The sequence below is a fragment of the Dermacentor albipictus genome, chromosome 1 (genome assembly GCF_038994185.2).
Source record: "Dermacentor albipictus isolate Rhodes 1998 colony chromosome 1, USDA_Dalb.pri_finalv2, whole genome shotgun sequence".
Classification (NCBI taxonomy): domain Eukaryota; kingdom Metazoa; phylum Arthropoda; class Arachnida; order Ixodida; family Ixodidae; genus Dermacentor; species Dermacentor albipictus.
Window position 1 is genome coordinate 339610969 of NC_091821.1, and position 27642 is coordinate 339638610.

At 46.9% G+C, this 27642-nt stretch overlaps 1 protein-coding gene across 5 annotated transcripts; it reads right to left on the minus strand.

The window, feature by feature from the left end:
* Positions 1 to 1307: 1307 nt before the first annotated feature.
* Positions 1308 to 17891, minus strand: LOC135901654 (iroquois-class homeodomain protein IRX-6). Of its 5 annotated transcripts, none has more exons than XM_065432499.1 (9): positions 17667 to 17891; positions 14735 to 14785; positions 13726 to 14041; positions 10543 to 10744; positions 8591 to 8774; positions 6828 to 7121; positions 4910 to 5200; positions 2764 to 2812; positions 1308 to 2645 (listed from the first exon to the last, which is right to left on the minus strand). In XM_065432499.1, exons 2-9 carry the CDS (start codon positions 14757 to 14759, stop codon positions 2534 to 2536), a joined length of 1473 nt encoding a protein of 490 aa, XP_065288571.1. In that variant the 5' UTR covers positions 14760 to 14785; positions 17667 to 17891; the 3' UTR covers positions 1308 to 2533. The 5 variants fall into 5 exon arrangements, with proteins under 5 accessions (XP_065288571.1, XP_065287867.1, XP_070391654.1 ...); XM_065431795.1 differs by having other exon boundaries at positions 1308 to 2687; XM_070535553.1 differs by lacking the exon at positions 17667 to 17891 and adding an exon at positions 16563 to 16737 and having other exon boundaries at positions 1308 to 2687.
* Positions 17892 to 27642: the final 9751 nt, after the last annotated feature.

The window sequence follows — 27642 nt, forward strand, 5'->3', positions numbered from 1 at the left end:
GCTTCCTCTTTTGATCAATTTTCCCCTTCATCCCCGTACAGGGTAGCAAACGGGACTTCTATTTTGTTAACCACACGTGCGCAGCATGCGTGAGTGGGTCATTTCATGCATCACTCTTGTCATCCGGAGCAGCATGCTAATCGCATGCGCTATAGCATGCTACTGTCGGAGTCCACTCTTTCAATACTGCTTCAATAGTACACTTCAGTACTGATCTGCTACTCTATCTGAAAGCGGCCATGCTAGAATCCAGCCGTTTCGATTTTCTTAAAAAAGATTGGGGACGTGTCTCTGTGGAGATAGTAAAATCTTATAGATATTTAGGTGCCACCTTGTCTAACGACCTAACTGGAACACGCATTTTACTATGTCCTCTCATTAGATAACAAAGCATTAGGCTTATTTAAAGGGTATACCGTTGCTTCGCTCCAAAACGTGCGGCACTGATAACGTATAAATCACTGTATAAGAACGAAACTCGAATAGGCATCCTCCATCTCAGACCCGCACCGAGCTTATCTCGTCAAAGCCCTTGAGACGCTACGATATATCGTGCCTCTGGGTACGTTCAATTCTCATATACTCTTACGACGTAGACGTACTTATCATACCTGAAAAAAAAAAATATATGCCTTACCACTGCTATCCTCATATACCATGCTGCCGCAACATCGCCACCCTGTCCCCGTTTCACAGGTCCTTTTATTCGCCGCTTAATCGCACACTATACATTGTGCCTCTATCACGCCGATCACAGTACACGTATGACCCCCTTCATATAGTTTACAACCATGCTAGCACACAAATGCCTTTTCACCCTCGTTTTCCTGCCTAGAATCTAAAGACTGGAATGCCCTTCCTCGTTAAGTCGCGGTTATCGCCTGCTCATCACAATCTGTTCAAGATGTAACAAGTTCTTTTTCGATTTGAAAGCTGTGATAATACCTTTTCGTGTATATTGTGTGCCCACCCCCTGTGTAATACCGCTATACGGGGTCTTTAAGGAAATGAGGTGAAGTGAATAGTCAAGCACAGTCAGTATTTCAAGCAACCATTAACGAATCTCTCCCTTTCTCTCTTCTCTCACACGCACTCTCTCTTTCATGAGGCTAGTTTGACACTTGACACTCTATAAACGACGACGACGACGACCTATAGGCAAGTCAAAACAGAAGCAGTGAAGCTCTTGTATTCGCTCGTTCTCGGTCACTGAGACCTGTTCCGGTATATATATATATATATATATATATATATATATATATATATATATATATATATATATATATATATATATATCATTTTCCGTAGAACTGACTAGCTTCAAAGACGTACAGGAACGTCCCTGATAAACGTGTCACGCTGCGCATTCGGGCACGACATACGGCAGAACGTACTTATTGCTCCAGCATATACAGAACGCCACTGTTTCTGTCTTTTTTTTTTTAACTTCATCGAGCCTATCGAGCCATAAGAGACTCGATAGTGTACCAAACTGGTGTACCAAACGACGTACGTTCCTTTTCCACACCACAAATCTCTGCGGTGATACATCTCGTCATGCCATGAATAGTCTACGCTTCTCCTTTTTCCACTGTTCTCCACGTCACTGATCATTCTTCTTTCTTTCCATTCGCATACCCTGTTTAAAAAATCCATATGCCACATAACTACCATGTCCAATAATCCGATATGAAACCTACGGGTTTCCATATAAAAACTTGTTTTTCCCATACGTCATATGATGATATTGGATATAGGAGTTATGGGGAACACGGTTTCCTTTTTTTTTCAATAGGGATATATACAGTGCACGTTAGGGAGATTTAGAAACAGCTCTCCCAAGCGGATTTGCCTATAGCCCAAAACACACGCCCATTTGTATACATCTCGAATTCTGTACTCTGCGTTCTCTTGTGCGCCAGCCGCTAGCTTTGGGTGCCCCATTTCTAAAGCTCCCTATTATCCGGCTGGATGAAGGTTCCTCAGACCGATCACTCACCCTTTCTTGTGGATAAGCTATCCGCGAGTAATCCTGCTTATTCTCCCACCCACAACGACCCCGTCACATTGAATTATACGAATTTAACCTTGTGCCTGAGTTCTAACACACACGAGAACTTCGCAAATAGTGACCTTTAAGCTCTATGCACCTCTGCTAAACAACGGTGCGTCACGGCAACACCACCTAGATAGCACAAGGCCTGTTCACTACGCTCCATGACGTCATGCTACTTGGCCCGAAATTTCCATTGCCAAGGCTGGCGTGATGAAAGCGGTGACGTCGAAGTCACTGTTGCTTACTCGGGAGCATCCCCATTAGATTCTATGGCAGTCGGGCCAGGTAGTATGACGTCATGGATAGGAGTGCACAGGCCTTGTGCTATCTAGGTGGTGTTGGTCACGGACACACATGCAGACACACACAAGAAAGCGATGGGTGTAGCGCGGCGAACGATGGCGTCGATATCACAGACAGAAGTCGCGGCTCGGCGTATTATCAGCGCCCGCAGAACCGCACGGCGGAGACGGCTGGCTACGACACGCGCTGCTGCTGCGGCTGCTGTGACCAGCACAGCGCCGAGGACTGTGAGAGGTGCGTCAGCGCTTCGGCCGCTTCGATTTCCGTCCACCGCAAATTGGCAGCACTGCGAACCGGGGAAGGGGTTGAGGGGAGGCGCCAACCAAGTCTTAGTGAGGAAAACATTATGCGTCCTTATTTCAAGAAATGATTGCAGAAATATCAAACTGAGAACATAGTTTTACCTGGACGGTTCAGCGATGCACTTCCTTTTCTTCGCTGCTGGTCTTTGACCTGTGCAAACAGTAAACGAGAGTTGGTGATAAAAATAATAATAAAAAAAGACAGAAACAAGGCATAACGGAGCTATCACCACTGTCATCAACCGCAGTAAGAGCCAGTCTGTGATTCGCATTTGTCCCTGTCCTGCGTCAACCAACTCTTTTCTAAGTCTCCAATTTTTTTAGTATATTCAGGATCATTTATCGCCACTGATTGTGCATTCCTTTCCTTGAAACCCATTCTGCAACACCAACAGTCCGCCTGCTATCTGATCAATGCGTTACATGACTTGCACGTGACCTTACGGCAAACATTGTTCAATCCTTCGGCAATCATTTACCTTCAGGCTGAACCTTTACGACAAACTCCAATAGGCGTTCTTCTTGTTAATCAGGCTTGAGCAGATGCCATTCTATGCACAATATATATGCACACGATTTTACGGCACCTGCATGCACCAGCATATGCATACTGCTAATATCTTTCCTTTTCTTTAGATGCGTGAACATTAGGAGTGTCAAAGTGGAAAAAAGTGCATGTGTGTGTGTGTGTGTGTGTGTGTGTGTGTGTGTGTGTGTGTGTGTGTGTGTGTGTGTGTGTGTGTGTGTGTGTGTGTGTGTGTGTGTGTGTGTGTGTGTGTGTGTGTGTGTGTGTGTTTCTTTCCCTTCATTTTCTCGTTTATTCTATCTTTCCACCACGCGAAACAACTTGAGTGTGTTTGTGGTTGGGCGCCGCGTGTGGTTGGGAGCCGTATTTAGGGACGCTCGCTCATTCCCAGCTGAAATGACCAACAGCGGCACATGCCATTATTGTGGGTGTGACAAAACTGCAGAGCATCAGCCGCTTAAACTAAGCACCAACCGCCTAGACGACAGGCCGCTCTCGGAAGATCCTGGCACCTTGACTGAAGAACCTTAGTATATATGCACAAGGCCACCAAGAGTTAAAGGCAACTGGACTATACGAGTGCTTAAAATTAAATTAATTAAATTCTGGGGTGTCACGTGCCAAAACTACGACATGACGTTAAGGCCTTCGGATTCATTTGGACCACTCGGGGTTCTTTGACGTGCACGCAATGCACGTTAAACGAGCGAGTTTGCATTTTGCCCCGCATCGAAATGAGGCCATAGCCGCCAGGATTCCATCCCACACGTTCGGGCAGCAGCGCAACGCCAAAGCCACTACATCACTACGGCGGGCACATACGAGTGCTTATGACTGCACGTGAGTGAACGTTCATTTGCGGATCTGTGCACACTGATTCTTTCCCTTTTTATTTTATACACAGTGCCGAGAGAGAAGTGATGTGCTCAATGCGATAAACTGGACAATCGTCCAACACACAGTTCTAGGCCGGTGCTCCCAAAGGAACTCCGCGCAGAAGGCTATACCTGTGTTGCAGAAGTTCCTGTGGTCTCGGGCCTACATAATAGACATTGAGAACGCTGCCTGCTACCGTTGCTACCACTGAATTGCGTGCGCGGTCTACGTCGTTATCTTTCCCAAATGTAGCCTGAAGCAGCGCGAAGGGACGAGGACAAGAAGAACAAATCATCTTGTCCTCGCCACTTCTCTCTGCTTCTACAGCTACATTAGAGATGAAACAATGCGCCCAAATCATGTTGTTGCTACTCTCTTTCTATCCCGTTATCCATCCCCCTTCTTCCCCGAGCAGAGTAGCTAACCTGAACTACCCCTGTTTGTCCTCCTTGCCTTTTTATAAATCCTTTCTGTGCCTCTCCCTCTCTCTCCTATCTTCTTTATACACCTTTCACCTTCCCCACGTGTAGGGTAGCCAACTAGGCGCGACCATACTTAGCCTTTACTTTCCTCAATACTTCACTTTTATCGATATTCTGCTGGTACTATGAAGTGTGCGGACCCACGCAAACAAAGATCAAGACTCCGCCAGGCTACAAGAGGCATTACGCAGCACGGACCTGGCGGAGCAGCTCTGGGCTGTCCAGCGAGCCCATGATGCGTCCAGGGAGTTACAACTCCCGGTCCCAACGTGGTAGTAGCCCGCTCTATGGGACCTTGCGCCCCGTAGCTCGCAGGACCTTTCTATAAAGTTACTCCATCCATCCATCCATGAAGAGTGTGTACCTTCGCGCACAACCCTCTTGGGTTCGTTAGCACGGGCGGTCTGTTGCTGTTCCTCGCGCGGTCGCTTGGCGGTCTGCCGTGACTGCTTGCTCGCCGCCTGGACGCCGAACGGTGCCTCGCGTTCCGGGAGGTCTCGCAGGTTGGCGCCGATGTAGCGCAGCAGCATGCTCGTCTTGTACTTCTTGATAGCCGGCGACATCTGCGTCGAGTCTTCTTCCGAGTCGAACAGGCGCCGCTTGACGCCAGATGGCGGCACCGGTGGTGGCGCTTGAGGCGAGCCAGCGACCGGGCCTGGCCACCACAAAGAACAAAGAAGACCAGAGAGAGAGAGAGAGAGATGATAAAAAGTTTACTTAAAAACAAATAAATAAAAGGCAAATACTTAGCGCACCGCAGTACCTAAAGCACATCGCTGTTGCTCACTTACGACGTTTTCCCACTCATTATCACTATTTAATACCCCGTCCCAATGTTAGGGGATGTCAGGAAAATTTCTATACAATATAAACAAGAATAAACTAATAAATAAACTATAGGCATCTAAGAACTTTGCACAGATTAACACGTACAGTGTTGTGTCGGGCCTTCCTGGGTGAGATTTAAGCAAGGCTATCACGAGAAACGATGGCAACGAAGTAATTTGATTTGCAACCATGGTTTGCAGCTACCCACACGTCATCCAATTCAGATGTCAATTTGCCCGGTTCGCGATGTTGCTGTTATTTGCACTGTCCTCGTCTTGACAACCGCGTGCCAATGGAGAAGCATGACATATGACGTGACACGAATGTTCAATCCGCAGAATGAGTGCGAAAATTTCAATTGGCACTTCTGAATTCTTGTGGCCATCTAACCAACTTACCCACTGCTGTGGCTAACATGCTTTCCTGCTAGAGAAGAAAAAAAAATTATTGGGTTTTACGTGCCAAAACCACTTTCTGATTATGAGGCACGCCGTAGTGGAGGGCTCCGGAAATTTCGACCACCTGGGGTTCTTTAACGTGCACCTAAATCTAAGTACACGGGTGTTTTCGCATTTCGCCCCCACCGAAATGCGGCCGCCGTGGCCGGGATTCGATCCCGCGACCTCGTGCTCAGCAGTCCAACACCATAACCACTGAGCAACCACGGCGGGTGGCTAGAGAAGAGACAACAGTGTTCTATATAGAGAAATGCAATTAATAAGCCCGCAACATCTCCCGGGTGGCGTAAGTTTGTCTTCAAAGGTTTCGGGCTCGGGTGCCCCTGACGCTTGCTGGCACGTGGGTCTGGGGATCTGCAAGCGACAAACCCGCTTCCTGCTTCTGTGTCTACAGCGAACGTCCACCGCTCTTTGGGATTGTCTCCTGGTGATCAGGATATTAGACACAACATGCTCAAGGAGGCCAAACTAAATCAAATGTTCCAGAGTGCCAAATGTTCCAAACTAAACCCACTGCCGCAGTACCTGCATCGCGTAGGGCTGCATGTCTTTATTTGAGATGACAGGCCATTTACGGAAGCGAAGATCTTGGGAACCTGGCCTCACAGTTCATTGGCCCAGAAAGCCGTTCGAGCGCTTTTTCGCTACCTGAAGGCAACAGACTTGAGTGCCCGGCTATAGACATCCTACACTTAAGTTCTCTCTCTTCCTCTTTCACTCCCCATTCCCCTCCCCACGTGTAGGGTAGCAAACTGGACTCAGTCTGGTTAACCTCCCTGCCTTTCCGTCTTCCCTTCTCTCTCTCTCTCTCTCTTTATTTGATGACCCTTTTGTTCATTTCTTTACACATTACTACATACACATACACTACATGCACATTACTACCGCATGCCCTGCGGCAAAAATCCCCCGAATAAAAAAAAAAAACTGCGAAAGAAAGAAAGAAAGAAAGAAAGAAAGAAAGAAAGAAAGAAAGAAAGAAAGGAGCACACTCACGGCGCTGAAGAGTAGGAGGTGGTGTTGATTGCGATGGCTCGTCCGCAGCGCCAACCGTGGTAGACTCGTCGTCCGAATCGTTCTCCGACGGGCTGTCCGAGTCGCACGAGGGCCGTGGTCGCTTGCCACCGGGACCCGGTTCTCCGTCGGCGCAGCGAGGCCGCTTCGGCCGCGGTGTGGTCGCCGCCGCCGTGGCCCCGCGAGCACCCGGTGGTGCCTGGCCCTTTTGCAACGCGGTGGCCGAGTAGCTGTGCTCGAACAGCTCGGCGCGCGCGTGGCTCTCCCGCGCTGCACCTGCGTCAGGCGACGTTTGGCTCAGAGTGTACGCGACACGTTCATTCGCGCGTCTTGTGTCGCTGTTTCGCACGTCCGTGCTTGAACTCCATCCCGAATTCCCTATCTATGCGAGTCCAGTAAACAAGCGACGAGGTGTTTTGCCGATAGCCTTTGATTGCGGTAACATTGGCGTGCCATGTCATTTCTACGTTCCAGCCATTCTACATTGTGTGTGTGCGTGTCCTGAGTGCCCTGAGTATCCTGAGGTATTGCGCATGACTATGCATTCGTCTCGCTATCGGTAAACATGTTTAGTATAGTAAGCACCAGTTATGCCAAGAACTAGTTCTTTTGAAACAAGTAATCGGTTAAAGTGGTGTATGAAATATGATGCAACCAATGATGAACAGGTTAACTGAAATACAACCGATGTAATGGTTAACTGGTGAAAAAACTATTGTGAAATCAATTGCAACGCCGTGCTCGCACGTTCTATTGTGCCAATCGCATCCCGACATGCGCGATCTCGGTTGATTGGCAGCCTTAGTTTCTGCTAAATAGGTGCCGGCGTACGAGCCAGCATTATCTGTCATCTGCACATCTAATATAAAATGACTTCAAATATAGAGTTAATGACCCTATTTCCTGTGAAACAAAATTACCAACCCTTCCCCTACTGAAAAATGAGGGTAAGCGAAGCTTGTCCTGCGTGCACCTGACCTTCTTTAAGGTTAAGTAACCCACACGTAACGGTGCCCGATTACTTCGGCCTCCTGCTCCCTCAGCTCGAGATCTTTTCGTTGCTGTCGGATTGCCTGGGCTCGGGCAGCTCTAACGGGTGGATCCGCACGCCGACGGCGAGTCCTTTCACAGGCGAGTTTTAGCCGCTGCTCGTCGAAGGCTGGCGGTTCCTCGGAAGAACGCACAACGCGTGGCCGCCCCAACTGTTTTCCGAGACTGAATTGAACAAAAACAATTGCCGGTGCAGCACACATACACTTTTCTGCCCTTTCCCTTCCCGGCGGAAGCGAAACGGCTCTGATTGGTCGCGTGTGGTGTGTGCGCACGCCCATGCAGCCTCACGCTCCGGCACCGGCGCAACTGCTAACTCATCAAACCAGCAGCTGAACAAAGCAGCTGCTCTGTTCTGGGAGCAACTTTGTGTGTGTGTGTGTGTGTGTGTGTGTGTGTGTGTGTGTGTGTGTGTGTGTGTGTGTGTGTGTGTGCGCGCGTGCGTGCGTGTGTGTGTGTGTGTGTGTGTGTGTGTGTGTGTGTGTGTGTGTGTGTGTGTGTGTGTGTGTGTGTGTGTGTGTGTGTGTGTGTGTGTGTGTGTGTGTGACCACGACAACACCATTGAAACTTGTGAGCCAATACACGCGTCGCTTCAAAAAAAATAATAATAAGGAGTTTTCCCAAAACTCGATAAGGAAGCAAACGTAGTGCACAACACTGCTATCGTGGAGACGCAACGCGTACGTCTGCGATACCTTGCAGCGGTCTGCTGTCTCCTTCTTCTTCGGCGAGCCTGTCGTCATCGTCTGCTCCGCGCTGCTCGCAGTCACTGTCCCAAATGCTGTCGTCAGAGCTGATGCTCAGCGGCTCGGTGTTGCCTGAGATGAAGTTGTTGTACTGGCGAATGCGGTCACCCCAGTTCATACCTGGAACGTACACCTATGCGCAGGCGAGGGAGACAGAAAAAGAGACAGGAGGAGTTAAAGGGAAGCTGAAGAGAAAATTAATTGGAACTGCATTAGCAATGTACCATTCTACAATATCAAAAGGGCTCCTGTTATTCAGTGAGAGTGAATCGGAAGGCACTACAGTTAGGCACTACACTACAAAAACACGTACACACACGGCGGGTTCCTCAAGAAGTTAGCTGTAAATGAAAAATTCTACCAAGTTTCCTACATAAATGTCCTTTAAATAAATCTGTTCAGGTTTATATCGTAGCTTCACGCTGTATACAGGAGGATGCCCGCTTTCCGTTTCAAAACATACACAGGCACGTACGCACATGCACGCACCCAGGCACGCACACATAACCGAGCATTAAAAATCTCAGTGCCCTTCCACTCTGTGAAGAAGGCTGATCATCGAAGCTGTGTATGTGGGCCCCTTATGGCGAACTGCACCTCCCCCGCGGGTCGTCCCGGCATTGTACTAGCTTCGGCATCGGCCCACGTATGGGGAGTGCTTCAGGCCTGCGTCACCTCCGCCGCGGGTCGGCCCGGTATTGCATTATCTTCGGAGTTTTTTTTTTTTTTTCTACACGCGGACACGATAGTGAGGAAAGTAGCCCTTAACAACTTCGCTGTAGAACTTAGATGTGGCTTTCCCGCACAAAGTTACTCATTGCGGTGAAGGCATCGTTGTACTCCATCAAGTTGATGGAAATAAAGTTATTATATTATTGTATATATTATACTGTTGCCTGTATTTGGGAGCTCGTGCGCCTTTCTGCGTGCTCTTATTGTGTATATCGCTCAAAATATCACTGCTTGCCTGTACCATCGCGTGCTCAATGGCGAACGCTTTGAGTAACGCATTAACGAACTGCTGTGTGTCGAAGAACAAACCGCAGGCACGGCTGTCCTGCTAAGAAGCCGACCTTCAGTGGGAATAACGACCTGTAATAGAGCCTCTGCGCATGTTCACGAGTTTCTGGTGTCCTGTCTGTCAATATAGTCAATGAAGATCCAAGACAGCGGTCCTCGTGGCATGAAAATATACCTCGATTTCGGGCCAAGATAGTGGAGTACAATCTCAGCTCTTACATTCGAAGATACCCGTGTAATCGCGTGACGTACCACACAAGAAACACTCTCTTCTCGTACTATTGATATTGTTACGGAATGATGAACGAAGAGAGGAAGAAGAAGATCACGAGACGCTGGCTGCTGCGGGTTGTTGGTGGTCAGCCATCTTAACTACTCAGACTCATTTTGTATATATATTGTAAATATAATCTTCTATGCTCCCAGCATCCCCGTAACAATATCCTTCACGTGACAACACGGACCCAGCTTGTCGCCGTGCTAGTGCACCAGCATGGCGGCTACGATGACGTCAGTGCGCGTCGTCTATAGTTTCGGAATATGTTTTTCCCTTTATTTTGTTTATTTTTATTTTACCATTCGCTCTGCCGGTCAGAGGCCTATAGCTATACATTGTCGGGCTATCCGGTTCTTTTGTTCCCTTTGCTCAAGCGGACTCTCCCCGCTCCAGCTTCTGCAATAAAACACGTCGTGGGGCTAGTTGGTGCATAGCTTACAAAAGATGAAGTGCCAACAGTGACGGCACACTAGGAAGGAACAAAGAACCTTGTCCTGTCTTTGTTCCTTCCTAGTGTGCCGTCGCTGTTGGCGCTTCGTCTTTTGAACGCTCCAGCCTCCGCACGACACGAATGGCGGCCAACAAGCGACGCGTACACACGCACCGTGTTCTTGAGCCTCCGGCGCGCGTTGGCGAACCAGTTGGACACCTGTTCGAGCGTCATGTGCGAGCCGAGCGCCAGCGCCAGCTTCTCGGCCTTGCTCGGGTACGGCTTCTCGCGGTGGCGGATGAGCCACTTCTTCAGCGGCCGGGCCATGCTCTGCAGCACGTGGCGCTTCTTGCGGGGCCGCTCCTGCAGGCGACACCTGCGCGCGACGTCGATCGCTTAGTCGTCGCTTCGCCATCGTGCGCACTCGTGGTGCACCCGGGGAGAACGTGTCGACGGGCTAGCTCGGTTCGTGATTGCTACAAAGTACAATTATTTGTTTATTGATACAGTCGATCCCATCGGGGACCATAACAGGAAGGGCATGTGCATATGTGTAACCTTTTTAACACCTACTTACATGACATGTAAATCTGTACAAATGTGATCACACAAAAAATAGATCGACACTAAGCATAGCTATTGGCACGTAACACTCCAGAACTTGTTCTAATTTAGTAAGCATAGCTCAACAATATGCTAAACAACAACTAAAAAAAAGACCACATGGTAACAAAGTCAAGCTTAAACAATCTTGTAATAAAACTGCAGGGTTCATTTTAGATATCAGCAGCAGAAGTTAGGATTATGTAAGCAATAGGTTGCACAAGGCATAACAATAACACAGGTAGGTCATAATAGTAAAGCACGTAATTTGTTTTAGGCTAATGACAAAAAATAGGTAATGTTTGGTTGTTGCTGTTAGTCAATCACTCCGCAAATGCAAAGAGAGAAAGACATCACAGAAGAAAGCTAATAGAAACAGTGTAAGCGCTCAATCATTTTTTTTTTTTTTTGAAGTGAAAACGCGCCCCTGTATACTTGCGCTTTAACCAACAGAGCGCATGCGCTGACAGCATTCGGCGACTGTACTTTGCCTGTCGTGGTTTCTTAGTGGCTTCGGCGCAGCGCTGCTAAGCACGAGGTCGCGGGATCAAATCACGGTCGATGGGGGCGAAATGAAAGAAAGAAAACGCCCGTGTACCATGCATTGGGCGCACGTTAAAGAACCCCAGATGGAAACCACAGCACACACTTGGCAGGAATGCCCAGCTTACAGATACGATAGGACTTTTTTATTTTAGCATAACGGGCTCTGGTCCCCAAGAACCGGAGCTAGGAAGTATGCCGACATACTCCTTCAAATGCAGCGCGAACTCTCACTTTATTTTTCTCACTCCTTAAAAACACTGCGTGACATAACTGACAAGCCGTAGATTATATTTATATAAGCGTCACCCAGTTTTTTTTTTGCACCTGTACTTACCATAATCATACATTTTATTGTCATTTTCCCCCTCTCCTCCTTACAGAGCCGTTTTGTTCCCCACAGCCTTCCTTATGCAGATTAGTGTATAGGCGGCCGCATACATGCTATGCGGAATTCTCTACACTTCATTAAAGAGCTTTCTCTCTCTCCCCTTGCTTTGCAGTCAGGTATTCTCGCATCGAGTACAAAGCTAGGTCTCTATACTTGTATATTATTCATGATGTTTTTTATTATTATTATTGAAATGAAAATGAAAAGTTGAAGAAGGGAGTATTTGGCTATGCCAGAATTTCCAAGTAAAAAAAGTCTCCCTTCCGTGATCCAGGGCTCAGCGGTACGGTGCTCTGCTGCTAATTAAGCACGAGGTCGCTGCTTCGATTCCCGACGCATTGTGGCCGAATCACGACGAAAGCTCAACGCGAAAACGCTCGTGCGCAGTGGTTTGGTAAAACCAACTGCAGTTGGTCAAAGTTAACTCGGAGCCCCCCCGCGGCACGGCGTCTCTCCGAGTCCTTGCTCTGCTTCAGGACGTTGACGGCGTTCTGAATAGAAAGAAAGCCCTGCAACTCTCGGAAATTTAACGAGAAGTCCCTGCTCGCGCAACTTTGTAACAACCTACAGTTTGCAGAATGGCGTGCTATAGTAGACGCGCACGAACCCATGAAAGAATTATATCGCTAAAAAAAGGGTGGGGAGGAGGGGGGTCGGGGCGGGGCAGCGAAACAAGATAACCACCACGAAGTCTGCAGCGACGAGCATACGTTGCAAGCGTGTGCACGTGCGTACACGTGCCCATGATGGGTGAATACAACGCACGGGCCTAGAGCCCCGACCGGCGCGTGAGATCGCGTCGCGCTTCCGTCGCCGAGCTCTAAGCGCGTGTTACGTATCGGGTTTCACGCCTCCCGCGGAGCGCTTGGCTTGTGCGGTGCGGACGCCTGTCTCGCCCAACATCGGTGACTGTGGATGCGGCCACCAAGCGTGCGTCGCGGTCGCCTTATACAAGTGTCCGCTACATACCTCGTGCGCTGTGCCTGTTCTCGCTACGCCAGCCTGTGAAGGCGTGCATCTTCGCGTGCGCGACGCGCGAACGAGACGAATAAATGAAAGCACGAAGCGAGATGGCGGAAGTGTACAATCGATGTTACCCTATATACACATAACAACAGCTGCAAACGAGAAACAACGTGGCTTTCTGAGACGGACACGATGGACAGAGAAGAAATCGAGACTAAGAGACGCGGAACGTGTTCTTCGTGTTCCGTAGAGCACTGCAGATGGCAGTATACGACGACCAAGGCATAGTAGACACGAGTAAACAGCAAGTACTTGGAAGCGTGAGTTGTCAGGTTTACACGTTTCTATCTTCGTAAGTGGCTTGGAATTACCAGTCGTTGATCTTCATTGCAAGGTTTGAAACAGCTGTACCGGAGCTCTTGTCAAACAACCACAGATAACTGCCATGCCCCAATTTTCGCTGTCATGTACAGTATATAGCTATAAAAATATAGCTAGCATTTGCAAAAGTGAAATAAGCTGGAAGATTAGTGCAAAGCCATGGGAAAAAAAACAACTACGGCAACAGTGATCTGTTATCAACTCAAATTAGTTTTCTTCAAGGCAAACATTTTTATATTCGTCAAGGTATATCTTGATCTTCTAGTGAGTCTATATGCCTTGTTTAAATTTTCTTAATGGTTAAATGCGTCCCCAAAATTAGTTAGGTCTAGAGGCAAGATATTTAAACTCCCAGCTCCGATGGCGCGTCATAACACGCCCTTTCGGCCGTCTAACAAGACCCGATCGCTTTAGCCCCGCACAACAGCTCTGTTCACACGTCCGGTATATATACACATGCCCAGAGGAATCACCTCGTCGGTCTCATGCGTAGCGTCCTGCCGGACCTCGTCCGCACCACCTCCTCGACGGACGAGGCACTGTCTTCTGTCCTGGACAAGTACATCTGGTATCGAGCCAGGTTACTCGGCGTCAGACGGGCGAACTCCTGCACCGTTCCAGCGGGTTCTACGGGCCTCGCAGGTAGCTGCTCGCACAGCGAAGAAGACGACGACTCCAAGTTCAAGGGCCGCGCCCCGTGGCGTGAGGACGTGTAGCCCCCGTGCGCTGCTGTCGGAGACCTGTCCCTTCCGGAGATGTGGACGCCCAACAAGGGGCACCTGTCTGGCCCTGAAGAAGCGACAAACAGTTGTCAATTGCGTCAGTCGATAAGAATAAGCGTGCGCGGCCAATGCTAGTTTAAAGGGACAACTAAATGACACGCTAGATCAGCTGAAAATTCTAAAGTATTCTGTCGAGACTCTGTTTTCGTTTATTTTGGCGAAAAATGGCTGATTACTAGAGCGGGGAAAACGGATGCCAGATGTAACTGTCTAAATCTTGACTTAGAGGTGCCATGAATGTCAGTGTTAAGTTGCAAATTTGAAGGCGCGCTTTTGCATTTTGGGCAGATTTTGTGCTGAAGAAGTTCTCAAAGCTCGCTCGCTAGGTTGTGCATCGCAGTTGTCATTCTTTTTTACCGACATCATCTGACGTTGTCCTAATCAGTGAGTCATGGTCGGTATAGTGCCGAAAATTCAAGGTGGCGTTTCTACCAGTCCTTCGTTTTTTTACGCTATTTCTGGATTATAAAGTCGGCGCGCAGCAAGACCGACATCTTTCGATGTCCGAGAAGAATTCAATAATCCTTTTCCTCGCATCATACCGTATTTGCATCGCCAATATTTTCCTGATTCTGCGGTTCTAAAGTGTTAGGTGCACTTCAAACTTGTTTTACTTGCAAACCTGAAAAAATACTATACTACTATATATATATATATATATATATATATATATATATATATATATATAGTAAGCGCGTACCTGGAATTTGTTGAGGTCCCATCATCGACGAACCAGGCCTTCGTTACAACCCTGCATGTACGACATAAAACATTCAAGGCTCTTGTGCAGGCTATTGGTCAACGGAGTGCTCGAATGTCACGAACGAACAAACTAAATAAATCAGCAAATAACTGTTAGAAATTATTCCGCCATCCTTCCAACTGCTCGAAACATTGGATAAGCTATCAAATGATGAACAATTCACTCTACCTGTACAGACTTATAAATAAACAGAGGCAACGTACTACTGTGAACAGAATAAACGCGAACGTGTTAGGGACCACCCTTGGAGACAGAATAAACAACGGCCCGAGGTCGTGCACACGAGTTATGTTACTGCTTCGAACAGGCATCTTACTTTGTAGTTTCCTGTTCGCGTTTCATTCGTCCACGAAAGCAGACAACACAATCGAACATGTGTTGACGCTAGCGAGAGTTGGTAAAAGTTCATTTCTCGATGGCGTTCACAGTGCACACATTCTAAGGAAAGAAGGAACCGGCCGAACGGGCCACATCTTTTCTTAAAGAAAGAAAGAAAGAAAGAAAGAAAGAAAGAAAGAAAGAAAGAAAGAAAGAAAGAAAGAAAGAAAGACATGCGCTCTATCGCTTTTCCAATGCTGGATATCACAGTGCATAACACTCTTTTATATTGTGCCCATAGTATACTGGCGCTGTTAACACCGTCGAAATATACTATCGGACAGGCACGAAAAAGACAATTAGAAAGAAAATCTGCGTAGTCGCACTGACGATGATTCAATGTCTGGTGTCGCACTACGTACACTAAATAATCTACCTGCAATAATCGTGAAATGTAAGGTGCTCAACATAAAGTTAACAACGCAAGATGTACATGTCATGGGTAATAAATTGTATGTGTGACCAAGTTGCCGCGTGTACGTGCTCCATCGGCTCTGGCTTGTGCGCTGGCGTGCTAGATATCGCGGTTTGCTAACAGTCAGCATGTACTTCCCGCAGAGTTCTGGGAAGCAAACGAAGCCTAGCGCCACCTGCACGCATTTCTTTTCAGCATTTGCAAACACAATCTGAGTATCAGCGCATACACGAGTACATAAATGCAATAAATATAGTATGGTTCTAAATTAGGCGCCCATATGTGTCGCCTCACGCTTTGACTTTTCCCTCGCCTAATTGCTCTCAGAAATTTCAACCACGAGCATGTTTCACTTAATAGCTGTCGTTTCTCTCTTGTACAGACTGCAACTGCACTGTAATTCATGCTGCGTTCACTCACCGATTTACATCTTGTTTAAGCTGTAAGCTTATCGACAAGGCGTACGTTTAAATACAGGATAAGAAAAGCCGGGCGCAGCGACACCACAAAACAAAGAAGAAAGAAAAGAAACAAAGAAAGATGAACGTTCTCTCTATTGAGTATCCAATGCTTGATTTAATAAGGTAAAGACGGTCCATAGTCTTCACGGACGTATATTTAAGGAAGGCTGCTGGCCAATGCCAAATGGCACTTAAGAACGAAAAGCTTTGTCAATTCGGCTTCTTGTTTTGATCCCATATACTAGAACCGGCAGGCTGCAGCCAATTATCTGTCTTTGGTTTGTAACCTTCGACTTAATCTGGCTCGTTTTAATTCTTTCGTTGCTGCTTGATGATACGGTAAATGCGAAGGCACTTCGATGTCCCTCCCAAATTTGTTGCTGTAATGATTGACTCTAACTTTCTGTTTATTTCATATGTTAAAGCATGCATTTGCATGCAGACAGCATGCACTAAATTAGCAGCAGAATGGTGCATGAAAGTGTAAAATAACGAGAACTTCCAAAATCACCTTCTTCAGCTGATGCATGTTTATGAGCTGCAGGCGTACATACACAAACAACTCTGATTGGAGGGTGGCTGGCAACACTCTGAGGGAACAGTAATCGGCTTATGTTTCGTGCGAACGTTCGATGCCCCCAAGACTACCGACATGAATGCAAGCAGAATAACAGAACACTGCTCGGACCGAAATAAGATGCAGCCTCGCAGCAGTGTTCGCGTGCTGCGGGCAAGCGCCGACCGTTCCAACAAGAATGTGTTCAAGATGGCCGCCGGCCCCAAAATTAGCATCTCTCGCAAACATGCGCGTGATGACGACGGTGCTTGTTTCAGGCGCTATCAAAACCGTCGCTGGCACCTCATACATCGCGCTACCGGCAAAGCTAATCCTTAGGTCGTGCTCTTAGTTTGACACGTTCGCGAGGCGACTCATCTCCGCATAGTTACATGCCTGCTATATGCACGGAGTTATCGGGTAGCGGCGCTTACAAGACAACCAGCGTTAGGCCTAACTGCATGCCCGCGCGTTCATTGTCGTTTTCACGTTTCGGGGTTCTTCGTTTGTCGCCACATGCGTTTCAAGGATTGAAGCGGTACACCATTAATAGGGACCAGCACCTTTGAAAACTACACCAGAGAACTTCGAAGATAGCGATAGAACATGAAACGGTCATGAGTTTGAGCGCCTCGTCGAGACTGGATAACATCATACGATAAACGTCCACGCGAACCCTATAGAAACATGACGTCGTCGCAATTGCATATCGAAAAGAACTGCCCACGGAGCACGGTCCACGACATTGAAGGTGAGAGACATTTCAGTCATTTGCAGCGCGCCCTACGAACACGTGAGCAAAGCCTTTCCGGGTCCCCAAGCTCCAAACACAACAGCAAGACATGTATTGGTATAGCGGAAGACATCTTGTATCCTGTAAGCCATTTGCATGTCTTTAGAAGCACGATACCGCTTTTTACAAAACACACAAGACCACACCTATAGTTTCCTGACCTAACATCTAGTGAGCTAATCAGCATATTTCGGAAGTCAAGACTTTGCGGTCAATTTGAATAGAACACTGCGGAGAAGCGCAAAACATGACCATCGGCGTCCTACCTGAATATGCGGCGACGAAGGGAATAAATCCTAGCGGGAACGCGTCTCCGTGACAGTGACTCCCAGTTCGCGCATTCTCTCGCTCACACGCTGTCAGGAACAGTTCACTGATCTTCCGCCCTTCGGGCAGGCAACGACCTAAAACAGTGCGACCAAACTCGGCAGAGCCAGTGGAAGACGCTAGGCCTCAAGAACCGGCAACAAGCCCCGTGGGCCGAACGGAGCGGCGCGCCTGACTCCCCAGTGTTCAAAATTAGCCCCTCGACGGAAAGGGAAGATTCTTGGCGGGGGACGCTTAGCGTTGGTCCGCGCCGGCAGCCAATTGGCATATCCCACACGACGTGGGAGGAGCGTCGTCGGTTTTGTTTCCTCGTTTGCTTTCGAACGCCCGTTCTGAGGCAAAGTAGCGAACTTCCGTCGAAGCCTACTCGTCTCGTGCGAACGTTCACACGACATGTCTACAGCTGCAAGCGTGATGGTGTGCCTTAGATGCAGAATTTTATGGTGCGAACGCTATATAGAAGCCTTCGCCACGAAGTGAGAAGAGGATTCGTCGATCGCTCGAGTGAATATGAGCCACGTGTCGTTCACATAGGGAGTGTGCTATAGGATGCCGTTGGATGGAGCGACATTCGGGAGAAGCTGGCGAAGCCGTGTACATTATACGTAAGGTGATTTGTGTGTGTGCTGCTGTATGCCTTCGTTCAAATATGTGCGACTCTCAGCTGTAACGATGCTATTCAGAAACTATAAACGTATAATCACCGCACAACAGGTCCTCTCTATGTGTACGCGAAAGACGCTGGTCCTCAGAGATTAAACTCCACAAGTCATTTCTGTCGTATTAAGTTTTTCTCTTTTTTTTTCGCACTACTTGCATCAGTAATGGAATAGTATACCAACTAGCCCAGCAATACATCCTTATGATCCACAAGCATCATAGTGTTCTTCATACTACGTATCCGTAACTTTACTGAAAGGAAATACAAGGCAAAACTGAAACGGGATTGAGCTGTTTGCCAGGAAAAAAACTATAATTTATGATGCTATATATGCCTCTCTCGAAAATAGACCCTCCATAGGTAGACAATCACAGTACTAAAAAGTGAGACACATAGTAGACAACCGCGGGCGACGTTGAATGCAGGCTGGTGCACACAAGTTGTTTGGGAAGCAGTGAGCAATGAGCAATTAAGCCTGACTGATATAAGATTCGTTATAAGTTAAGCATAGCATGACAGACAAGCACGAATGTAAAATGTAATATACGACCCCACATACAATGGGTTCATATATTAGCTCGGTCAAACGTTGATATCGGGGCTGATTAGTTTTGAAAGGGTGACAATATTTATTCGATGTTAGGCGCAAATATTTAACTAGCACTGGTTGTCGAGAACGTAAGTCGACCACCGACAAGACAGCACCGACTGCGCTTCACATTTAACTTGATCGACGATTCCCTGTTTCCAAAACTAAAGCATAGGAATACTACATGCAGCCCGGTAAGCCCAACTTGCATGACCAGAAGTTTCGCTGCGACGTCAACAGAACGAAGACAGACAGGCAGCAACGCAAAATTAACCACTGGAAGTAAGTATACTAAGAGGTGAAATATTTTCGCGAAATAATGCAGCATATAGCTTGCCTTTTCTTGCATTGTATTACTTATTTTTGAATTCTTTGAACATGTTATTTCTGACACAATTTTTAAAGAACGAACATAAATATGACGGAACTTCGACGTTTTGCATGCGAAATATTTTGACGCGTTAAGGCCAAGTCGGTTATGCGTAGATGGATATATGTATCTCGGTCGGATTCTGAGGTTTTCGTTACTGAGCTGGGCTGCCTCCATGTAGTTGTCCATCCATATGTCTCGGCATTTTTTTTTCTTTTCATTCCCTTTGTAATCAGCCCAGCTTTGTGAATGCAGAATTTTCGCCCCATAATTAAGAAACATTTAACCTAATAGTTAACCGATTACTCGAATTTTTTTATTTACGTACGTGAGTTAAGAAATCACATACTGGTGTGCCAAGTACATAAACGCTGAAGCAAGAATAAACCGTCTATAAAACGTCCAGAAAACCAACATCTGCATTCATTACGTCACCGACACTTTGCTTTAGTGGAAATATTGAGTGCATCAGACTCACTGCTCCTCGTCCCCTACTCACTAACCCTTAGCAAGGTGTCTTTAAAATAACAAATAAACACATAAGTAAGTCACAAGTCCAGCTGTATTCAAATAAGGACATACTATGGGGAGTCCCGATTGTTTATACTTATCAGTGACATTTTTATGTGAAGCGGTAAATTGTCTGTGTAGAATGGAATCAACCTTAATTAATATTAACGCTTGCACCCTACCAAAGCTTTTGGGCAAATCAAGACCACTAGTACTATTGGCCAACGGGACGTTTTATTTATGTCGCCCACAGTATGCTTTTGAAAATTTGCCAAATTTTGGTTTTTGAGCAACTGAGTCTGACTAACCTCAAAATCAGTTTTTTTTTTCGGGGAGGGGGGGGGGGGTGACATTTTAATAGTTAAGGCAATGAACCTGAAAATTATTTCGGACAAATCTTCAAAAGGTTATCGCAAACCATAAAAAAGAAGCATGCAACTACACAGCGTATTTATTTCGTTATAAAATTTCAAGAATGGCAAAATTGCAAGAATAGCGAGAATTGGAACATTTTATAGAAGTTTTAAAGCAAATTATACTTAGATAATTAAATTTATATAAGAAAATGTATAATTTATAAAATACCCGTTCATGATGTTTAAATCTGTTACTGCAAGAACACACATTTGTTTAAGTGAGAAAATCGAGCCCATGTTAAGACCCACGAAGGTTCATCCCAATGATGGATCTCGTTCTAATAATAAAATAAAAATCACACTCATATTGAATTCTGAACTCATTCTTTTCGTTGTACTAGAGAATAGCGACTCATATTGTCTCCTCTTTGCCTCTTTTTAGCCACGAATCGAGTTGAGCTTGAGTTTTCAGGGCTCCTGCGTCCGTATTCTAACTACGGTACGTTGAGGTAGCAAGTACGCGAGAGCGCGTACAGAAAGATTTTCTTTTTAGACTAGTGGGGGGAACCTATCTCTGGCATTGATCTCCAATTACATCTGCTATCTGAAATGCTCCGCACTGCAGTAAATATATATATATATATATATATATATATATATATATATATATATATATATATATATATATATATATATATATATATATATATATATATATATATATATATATATATATATATATATAGGTGTGTGTGTGTGTGTGTGTGTGTGTGTGTGTGTGTGTGTGTGTGTGTGTGTGTGTGTGTGTGTGTGTGTGTGTGTTCAGGTGAGGACGATCGCAAAACGGGTCCCGAACATATATGTATGCAGATACAATGAACGTGTTCAAATCTCCGTGAAACAAAGCGTACTCCAAATCAGGCGGATGTACAGTGTGAGACTTATACGCCGTGAATCACAAGTACAAAGGCATAGTGCTCGATGACGAGGAAAAAATTACGCAGAGACAATTAATACTGCTTAAGTGTGGGAATGCGAAGGCATTATAGTCGCTTCGGTGAAATGCTCTTTTTTTTTCTGCGCGTTCCTTGTTCGCGCAAGCTCTCGCCCGCGTTTTAACTGCGCCTCGGCAAGGCCAAATCGAAACGCGCCAAGCGTCTCAACGCACTCTCTTGTCTGGGAGGAGTTCATGACTCGCAGGACCGCTCAGCGGCATTCAAGTGGGCATTAATGCTTCTTTATACACTCATGACGTGGCGCCACCTATTAACCCATTGGCTGCGCTGTCACGTGCCGAACATACGATGCCCGCACTAGGCCACACGTTTAGACAGCCAGATGTCTGCGACGTGACGTGCACGATGACGCACACACTGGGCCACACCTTTAATCAGCCAGAACCGTCGAGCCCCCGCCGCGTCGGAGAAGAGCGCTCGTCTCGCACCAAGGAGGACCGGGTTCCGTTTCCCACCCAGAACGAAACTTAGCGAATATTATTTTCAAGGGCATTAATTCACCTTGTTTACAGGAACCTCGCTGAGAAATTTCACCTCGATTCGAGTAATTTTTGATGTGGTTTCACTCTTTTCCGTCGGTCCTTTTTGGCACCGCCATTTGGTCACGCAGCCGACTACAACGCAGGATTTTCGCGTAATGGGGCATAAATGCTTTCGCATGAAAAATGGCGATGACGGGATTGCGAAAAAAGAAAGAAGAAGAAATAATTACGGCATGGTATTAAGCAATGTTTAAGGGTTCTGCTCTTCAGTCACAGTGGGACGTACCAATACTAGAAGACTGGCCAGGAATGAGCCCACCCGCAGTGGCACATACCGAATGTCTAAAAGTAATAAAAAAGTTTTATCAAGGAATCTGTCAAATATAAATCACAATTGTATCCGTAGATCGGTGCGCTTCAGAGATACTTGTGAGCCGACATCGTAGGTTTAGGTTTCATGTAGGAAGTTATTTTTCTTTTTCCGCGGGACAGATGTGGCGCCTGCTTGGTCAGCACACTAAGTTTATAGCAGTTCGTTCTCTGGTACTTTCAATGGGCGGACGTGTAAGCTCTGTATATACATTCACAAGTATATCTGCCGTGACAGCGACTGACCCAATAGCGCCTAACTGTCAGGCAACCACGCGAAACCCGGGAAAGTAGACAAAAAAAAAGGATTACTCGAAATTAAAACATTCATCGAATAGTCGAAAAGTTAATCGATCACTTTCCCAGCACTATAGTCTTATGTCACTTATAGAATAATCAACGTAGACGACCGTAGACATATGGTAATAGAGATATTCAAAGACGACGAAGGCCTATGCACGTAAAGGCGCTTTGAAGAAATGTACGAAGGGCAAAGTGCTTACCGAATGATATGGTAGCAAATTAAAGAGACTGCGGTTCCTCAGTACTTATGAAAGAATAGACAAGAGACAACCGTTCGAAAGGTGGCGTTCCACACAGAAGCACTCCCTTCGAATGCATTCTACAATGGTCTACTGGTCTCTGACTGACTTTGGCTTTCTCTTTTGAAGAGTGAAAGGCTAGTCGGTACAGCCCCGTGATAAACTGCGTCTAGTGGGGCATGACACCTGAAGAGCATGACGCACGCAAGAACGCAAGGAACGCAGTCTTGACGTTAGTTTATTCACGCGGTAACCTTCAACAAGTGTGAAAAGAGAGAGAAGAGGGATAAACGAGTAACGTGACTAAAAATTCAAACGCGGGTAACGCCAACGGTGCCAAAATAATCTGACCTCTGACTCACCTTTTGGCAAAGTTCGGGTGATTTTCATTGCGCCCGTGATTCTCCTTTATGCCTCTGGAAAACATTTAAACTCGCGTTTGCACTAACGCAAATCATCGTTAACGCTCTGCACGCGACGCACGCTACAAGCACTGCTTTTTACAGTTGCTATGGGGACGTTTTTTGCGCAGTTATTCAAACCTGTGAAACGAAAATAATTGCAGAAGTGGGCTTCTCCCCACACATACCCTTATAAAGGAGAAGCCAGCCTTGACAACATAGCTGCATTTGTGGCGTCGCCGTTGGCCACTGCCGTTATCGTGTTCCGCGAACCCGTTGCCACCATTAATGAAAGCAAGTTTCTGTTGTAATTGCACAGTAATAGCCATTAAATGTATTTCATTCAGATTCCGTGGCACTTGTCACATGCACGTATCATCAGCATGTTTATTATCAGCAATATTTCCTTACAGTGTAGAGAATGAAGTCGAGGTTTTGACGGAAGCCCGTCTGGTCGGGAGGCATTATGAAGAAAGGTAAAAAGAAGGACACCGACCACTGAATGAATACAAGAAAAAACGTTTCGGCTCCCCTGACGGGAGCCTTGTTCACGATGAAATCAAGGACGTGCGATACAGGGTTTATATGGCTTTAAGATATGACGTAAGCAGCGCGTGTAGATGAGGGGGAGGGTTCCGTCATTCTGGTTGAGGGTGCTATCTGTCATTTGGATTAGGAGGGATTCCAAGTGGTGTCTTGACGTCAAATTTCTTTCTTTTTCTAATATCTTGGCGTTATCCCAATCAATCCTGTGGCCCAAGTCATCTGCATGCTCTGCCAAGGCGTTTGAGGCGACTTTTTTCTTTTTGACATCGTTGATATGCTGCTTCAACCGCTGTTCGAAATTTCCTGTTTTAGAACAAGTTCCTGTTTTAGAATAAGTTCCTGTTTTAGAATAAACGAAAACTTTCCCCACCGAGGATTTGATCCCGGTTTTGCGACGTACGAGGCATCGTGAGGTCGCCGTGCCGGCGTCTCCTTACCTCGTTGTGATCGCTGTAGTGGCGCCTTTGTTGACGACTGGTTAGCTACCGCTCTTGTGTGTGTCACTTGGAGCGTTCATTTGAGCGGCCTGTACTACACCTGAAGTGAGGTTTTGTAGGTTTTCTATGCGTATTGATTGAATTTTTCGGCATATATACATACAAGTTCGACAAGCATTTATTGACATTTATTTTGCTTGGAAGTTCAGCGCATATCGGCGCCTTTTAGGCATTGTCGGCACTTTGAAGAAGTGCTCACACGTATTTATATAGCATAGTGGGGAGCAAACAATAGAATTCAAAAGCTTTACTGTCATAAAAGCATTGAAGCTAAATAAGCGCAGCGTAACAAACAGAACTCAGCGCCAGAACAAAGGACGAAGAAAGTGCACTACACTACGCGAGCTTTGCGATCTGTTGTGTGTTCGTGTGTGCGTGTTTTACTGTTCTTAGCGCCGTCCGAGTCTGTTGTGCCGTCCGAGCACGAGCAGTTTACCCAATAGGGAGGGTCCGGTCGCGTAATGGTAATTTCACGTGCTCTTCAAGTACCTCAGCACATATTCGTCAGTGTTTGATTCCTGTGTGTTATCATAGTTTACTTTCAGTTGTTCAGCACTAATTAACTACGTTATGTTATATATTACGTATAATATATTATATATTATATACTAATTATATTACGGTTACGACCTAGCATGGTGGGTGCAGCTGACCGCAAACGTTTTGGAGCACGGAAATGCCGAAAGTTTTCCATTTCCTAGCGACTACGTCACACAGCCTGAACTTTAGGTGGACATTCTGGTGGTCGTATATATAGGGAAGTACGCACTGCACCTTTAGATTCGAATGCGGACGCATTGCCTTTTCTTCTTTCGTTTTTTTTCTTTTTCCAGATTCAGTGTTCTGAAAGCTTCTGCCGCTTCGGGTGCGAGATGCGTTTAAAATATACTGGAATCGTTTCAAAGATGACAGGTTTTAGAATGCGCAAACTGGGGGCCGAATACCGGCGGATTAATTTCATTTGACGACCGCGATCCGAATTGCGACTGTTGCCGCCGTCGAGTAGCAGTAATTCCTTAGCTGGCACGAGCTCGGTCAATAAGGACGCCCTAACGTATCGTCACTGCCTCACCGCCGTCCTTGTCACTACAGCACAGCCATGTTGTCGTACAACAGGCTGTGTCCGCCTATTGTACGACGTGTATAGCGGTAAAGCGTTAGCAGTATGCTGCAGCGACAGGCGCTATAAGCTGCTATACGATGCTGAACCCTCAGCTCCGGTGCAGGTGCGCTCAGATGCAGGGTGCGTCGAGCCACGGCTGAGGAGCGTCGCACTCCTCCGCCTCTTCTCGTAGTCGTTGGGAGGCCACCCCCTACGAGGGCGGCGCCCTCCTGCCAAGTGGGCGCCACCCATGCAAGCGGCCGGCGACCGCGCTCGACACTTCAGGGCGAACGCCTCGCAGAGAGCACCGGCGTACCGCAACCGTTGACGCCTTTCGCTTGGTTGGAAGGCGTCCAGAAATAAACCCGCTCGCCGCTTTCTTCCTTATTTCGCGCTTCATTCGCCGTTCCGTGCGAGGATGAATGTCTCCAGGTGAGGCTATAGCGAAGTGAACCCACCCCTTCGCCGATCGCTCACAGACGGGAAAGAAATGAAACGTAGCCGTTGCTTGCCAGCGCTAAATTTATGAAACACCGTTACGCCGGTGCGTTGCCTAGTGGTTTGTATCTTGGGTTACGCAAGCAAATATAGGTTCGCTATGGGGCATGGCGTACGAACATGGTATAAAAATCGCGTGAATGGCGATTTAGAATATGCGCGAAAACGGTCAACTTTTCAACTCAATCTGTTCAGTTCCGATCAGAAAAAAGTTCGGCGGAACTCATCTCACAGTGACTGCAAATGATAATGCGTTAGCATTCAATCAATATAGCCACACAACGATTCTCCACCGTCGAAATGAGTTATGTATGAGGTGTACTGCAGTGGGACTCCTATTTCGCGCTTCTCTAAGAACCCTCAGCGCCATCTAGCACCGCCGCCACGAAGCCTGGGATGGCCTCCGAAATGCAAGGCGCGCCGTCATGAGGCAACCGGACTAATAATAATAATATTTGGGGTTTTACGTGCCAAACCCACTTTCTGATTATGAGGCACGCCGTAGTGGAGGACTCCGGAAATTTTGACCACCTGGGGTTCTTTAACCTGCACCTAAATCTAAGCACACGGGTGTTTTCGCATTTCGCCCCCATCGAACCCGCGACCTCGTGCTCAGCAGCCCAACACCATAGCCACTGAGCAACCCCGGCGGGTGCAACCGGACTCCTCTCCCGCTCTTCTCTGTGGTGGCGATGCCGTTAAGTCCACGCATGGCCTCCGACAAGCGTGGCGCTCCGGTGCCTTCGATCGCTGACTCGCTTGCCGCACGGCCAGTGACCCAAGTTTGCGAGAGGTTCGTCGAAGAGCGGCACACACCTAGTGACCTTCATGGCGCAGCTGGTTACAGTGTTGGCGTGAAAGACGTTCATTGAAAAGCGACGCGTACCCAGAGCGCTTGTGGTGCAGCCTGCAAATGCGTCGGGTTGCTGTTCTTGAGGAACCCATGTGCCGTGGATTCGGTTCCGCTCAGCATCGGAGAAATTTAAGGGATACTTTTCGTCCTTGTAGAGCGGCACACAGTAAAAGGTTTTACACCCTTAAGGGTGTTTGCTTGTCCCATGAGTAACACCCCTACCACTATGGCGTTTAAAATTTATAGAGGACGTCAAATAAACTCTAGCTAGACGTGCGACGAAAAAAGACGCAATTGAAAACTATGTAAGCATTCTTACAGCCTTGGGCGCACCGAGAAACGCGACAGGAGAATTTGATAGCGGCATATTTGAAACTTAGTTTAATGCACTTTTATGTCGCCTGTCACAGCTGTCATCCATTTTACTTCCAAGGAAAAGTCGGCAAACAAGATACCATCATTGGTTCCCACCAACAATTTGATCTTAACCCTTAAACGTGAGGGTGTTTGCCATGGGACAACCGAACACCCTTTATACACTCATAAAGGTGTAAAAATTTTTAGAGCGCACATTTCCAGAGTCACATGCCTAGTTACCCAAGTTGGACTCAAAGACGTTCATTGAAGAGCGGCACACACCTATAACACATATCCAGAGACCCAAGCTGGCATCAAAGAGGTCCATTGGAGACCATTACCGACCGAGTGGCCCATACGCAATACTCAAGTCCGTGTCGGAGAGTTTCTTCAAAGAGCGGTACCTACCCAGCCCTGCTTCTACAGTGACACATGTAGGCATGAAAGAGGTTCGTTGAAGAGCAGAACATATGTACACATTGCCATATACTCAGTGACCAATTTGGTCCGATGGTTGAATTCGAACCCTGTTACTTCCGCACAGCAGCCCAATGCGCTACACATGCCACCGCGGACTACACAGTGACCCAGGTCGGAGGGAAAGCGGTTAGGTACAAACTTACATAGATACATACATGGTTAGCCCCGAGAAAGTGGCTGAAGTGCCGTAAGAATGCTAAATCAAGAAGAGATTAAAGAAGCATGGTGCTAGATAAGATTTTAAGACCTATGCTGTTCTGTTGTCAGAACTCTAGCGACCGAACAC

Bases quoted from the DNA above. Each gene is read 5' to 3' on its own strand.
- LOC135901654 (XM_065431795.1), bottom strand. From the start codon at position 14,759: ATGATGGGACCTCAACAAATTCCAG. The intron at 7,122-8,590 runs GTATCGCAGACG...CGCCTGACGCAG, and splicing joins AGACAGCAGACCGCTGCAAG to GTGCAGCGCGGGAGAGCCAC. The intron at 5,201-6,827 runs GTGAGTGTGCTC...TGTGGTGGCCAG, and splicing joins ACCTCCTACTCTTCAGCGCC to GCCCGGTCGCTGGCTCGCCT.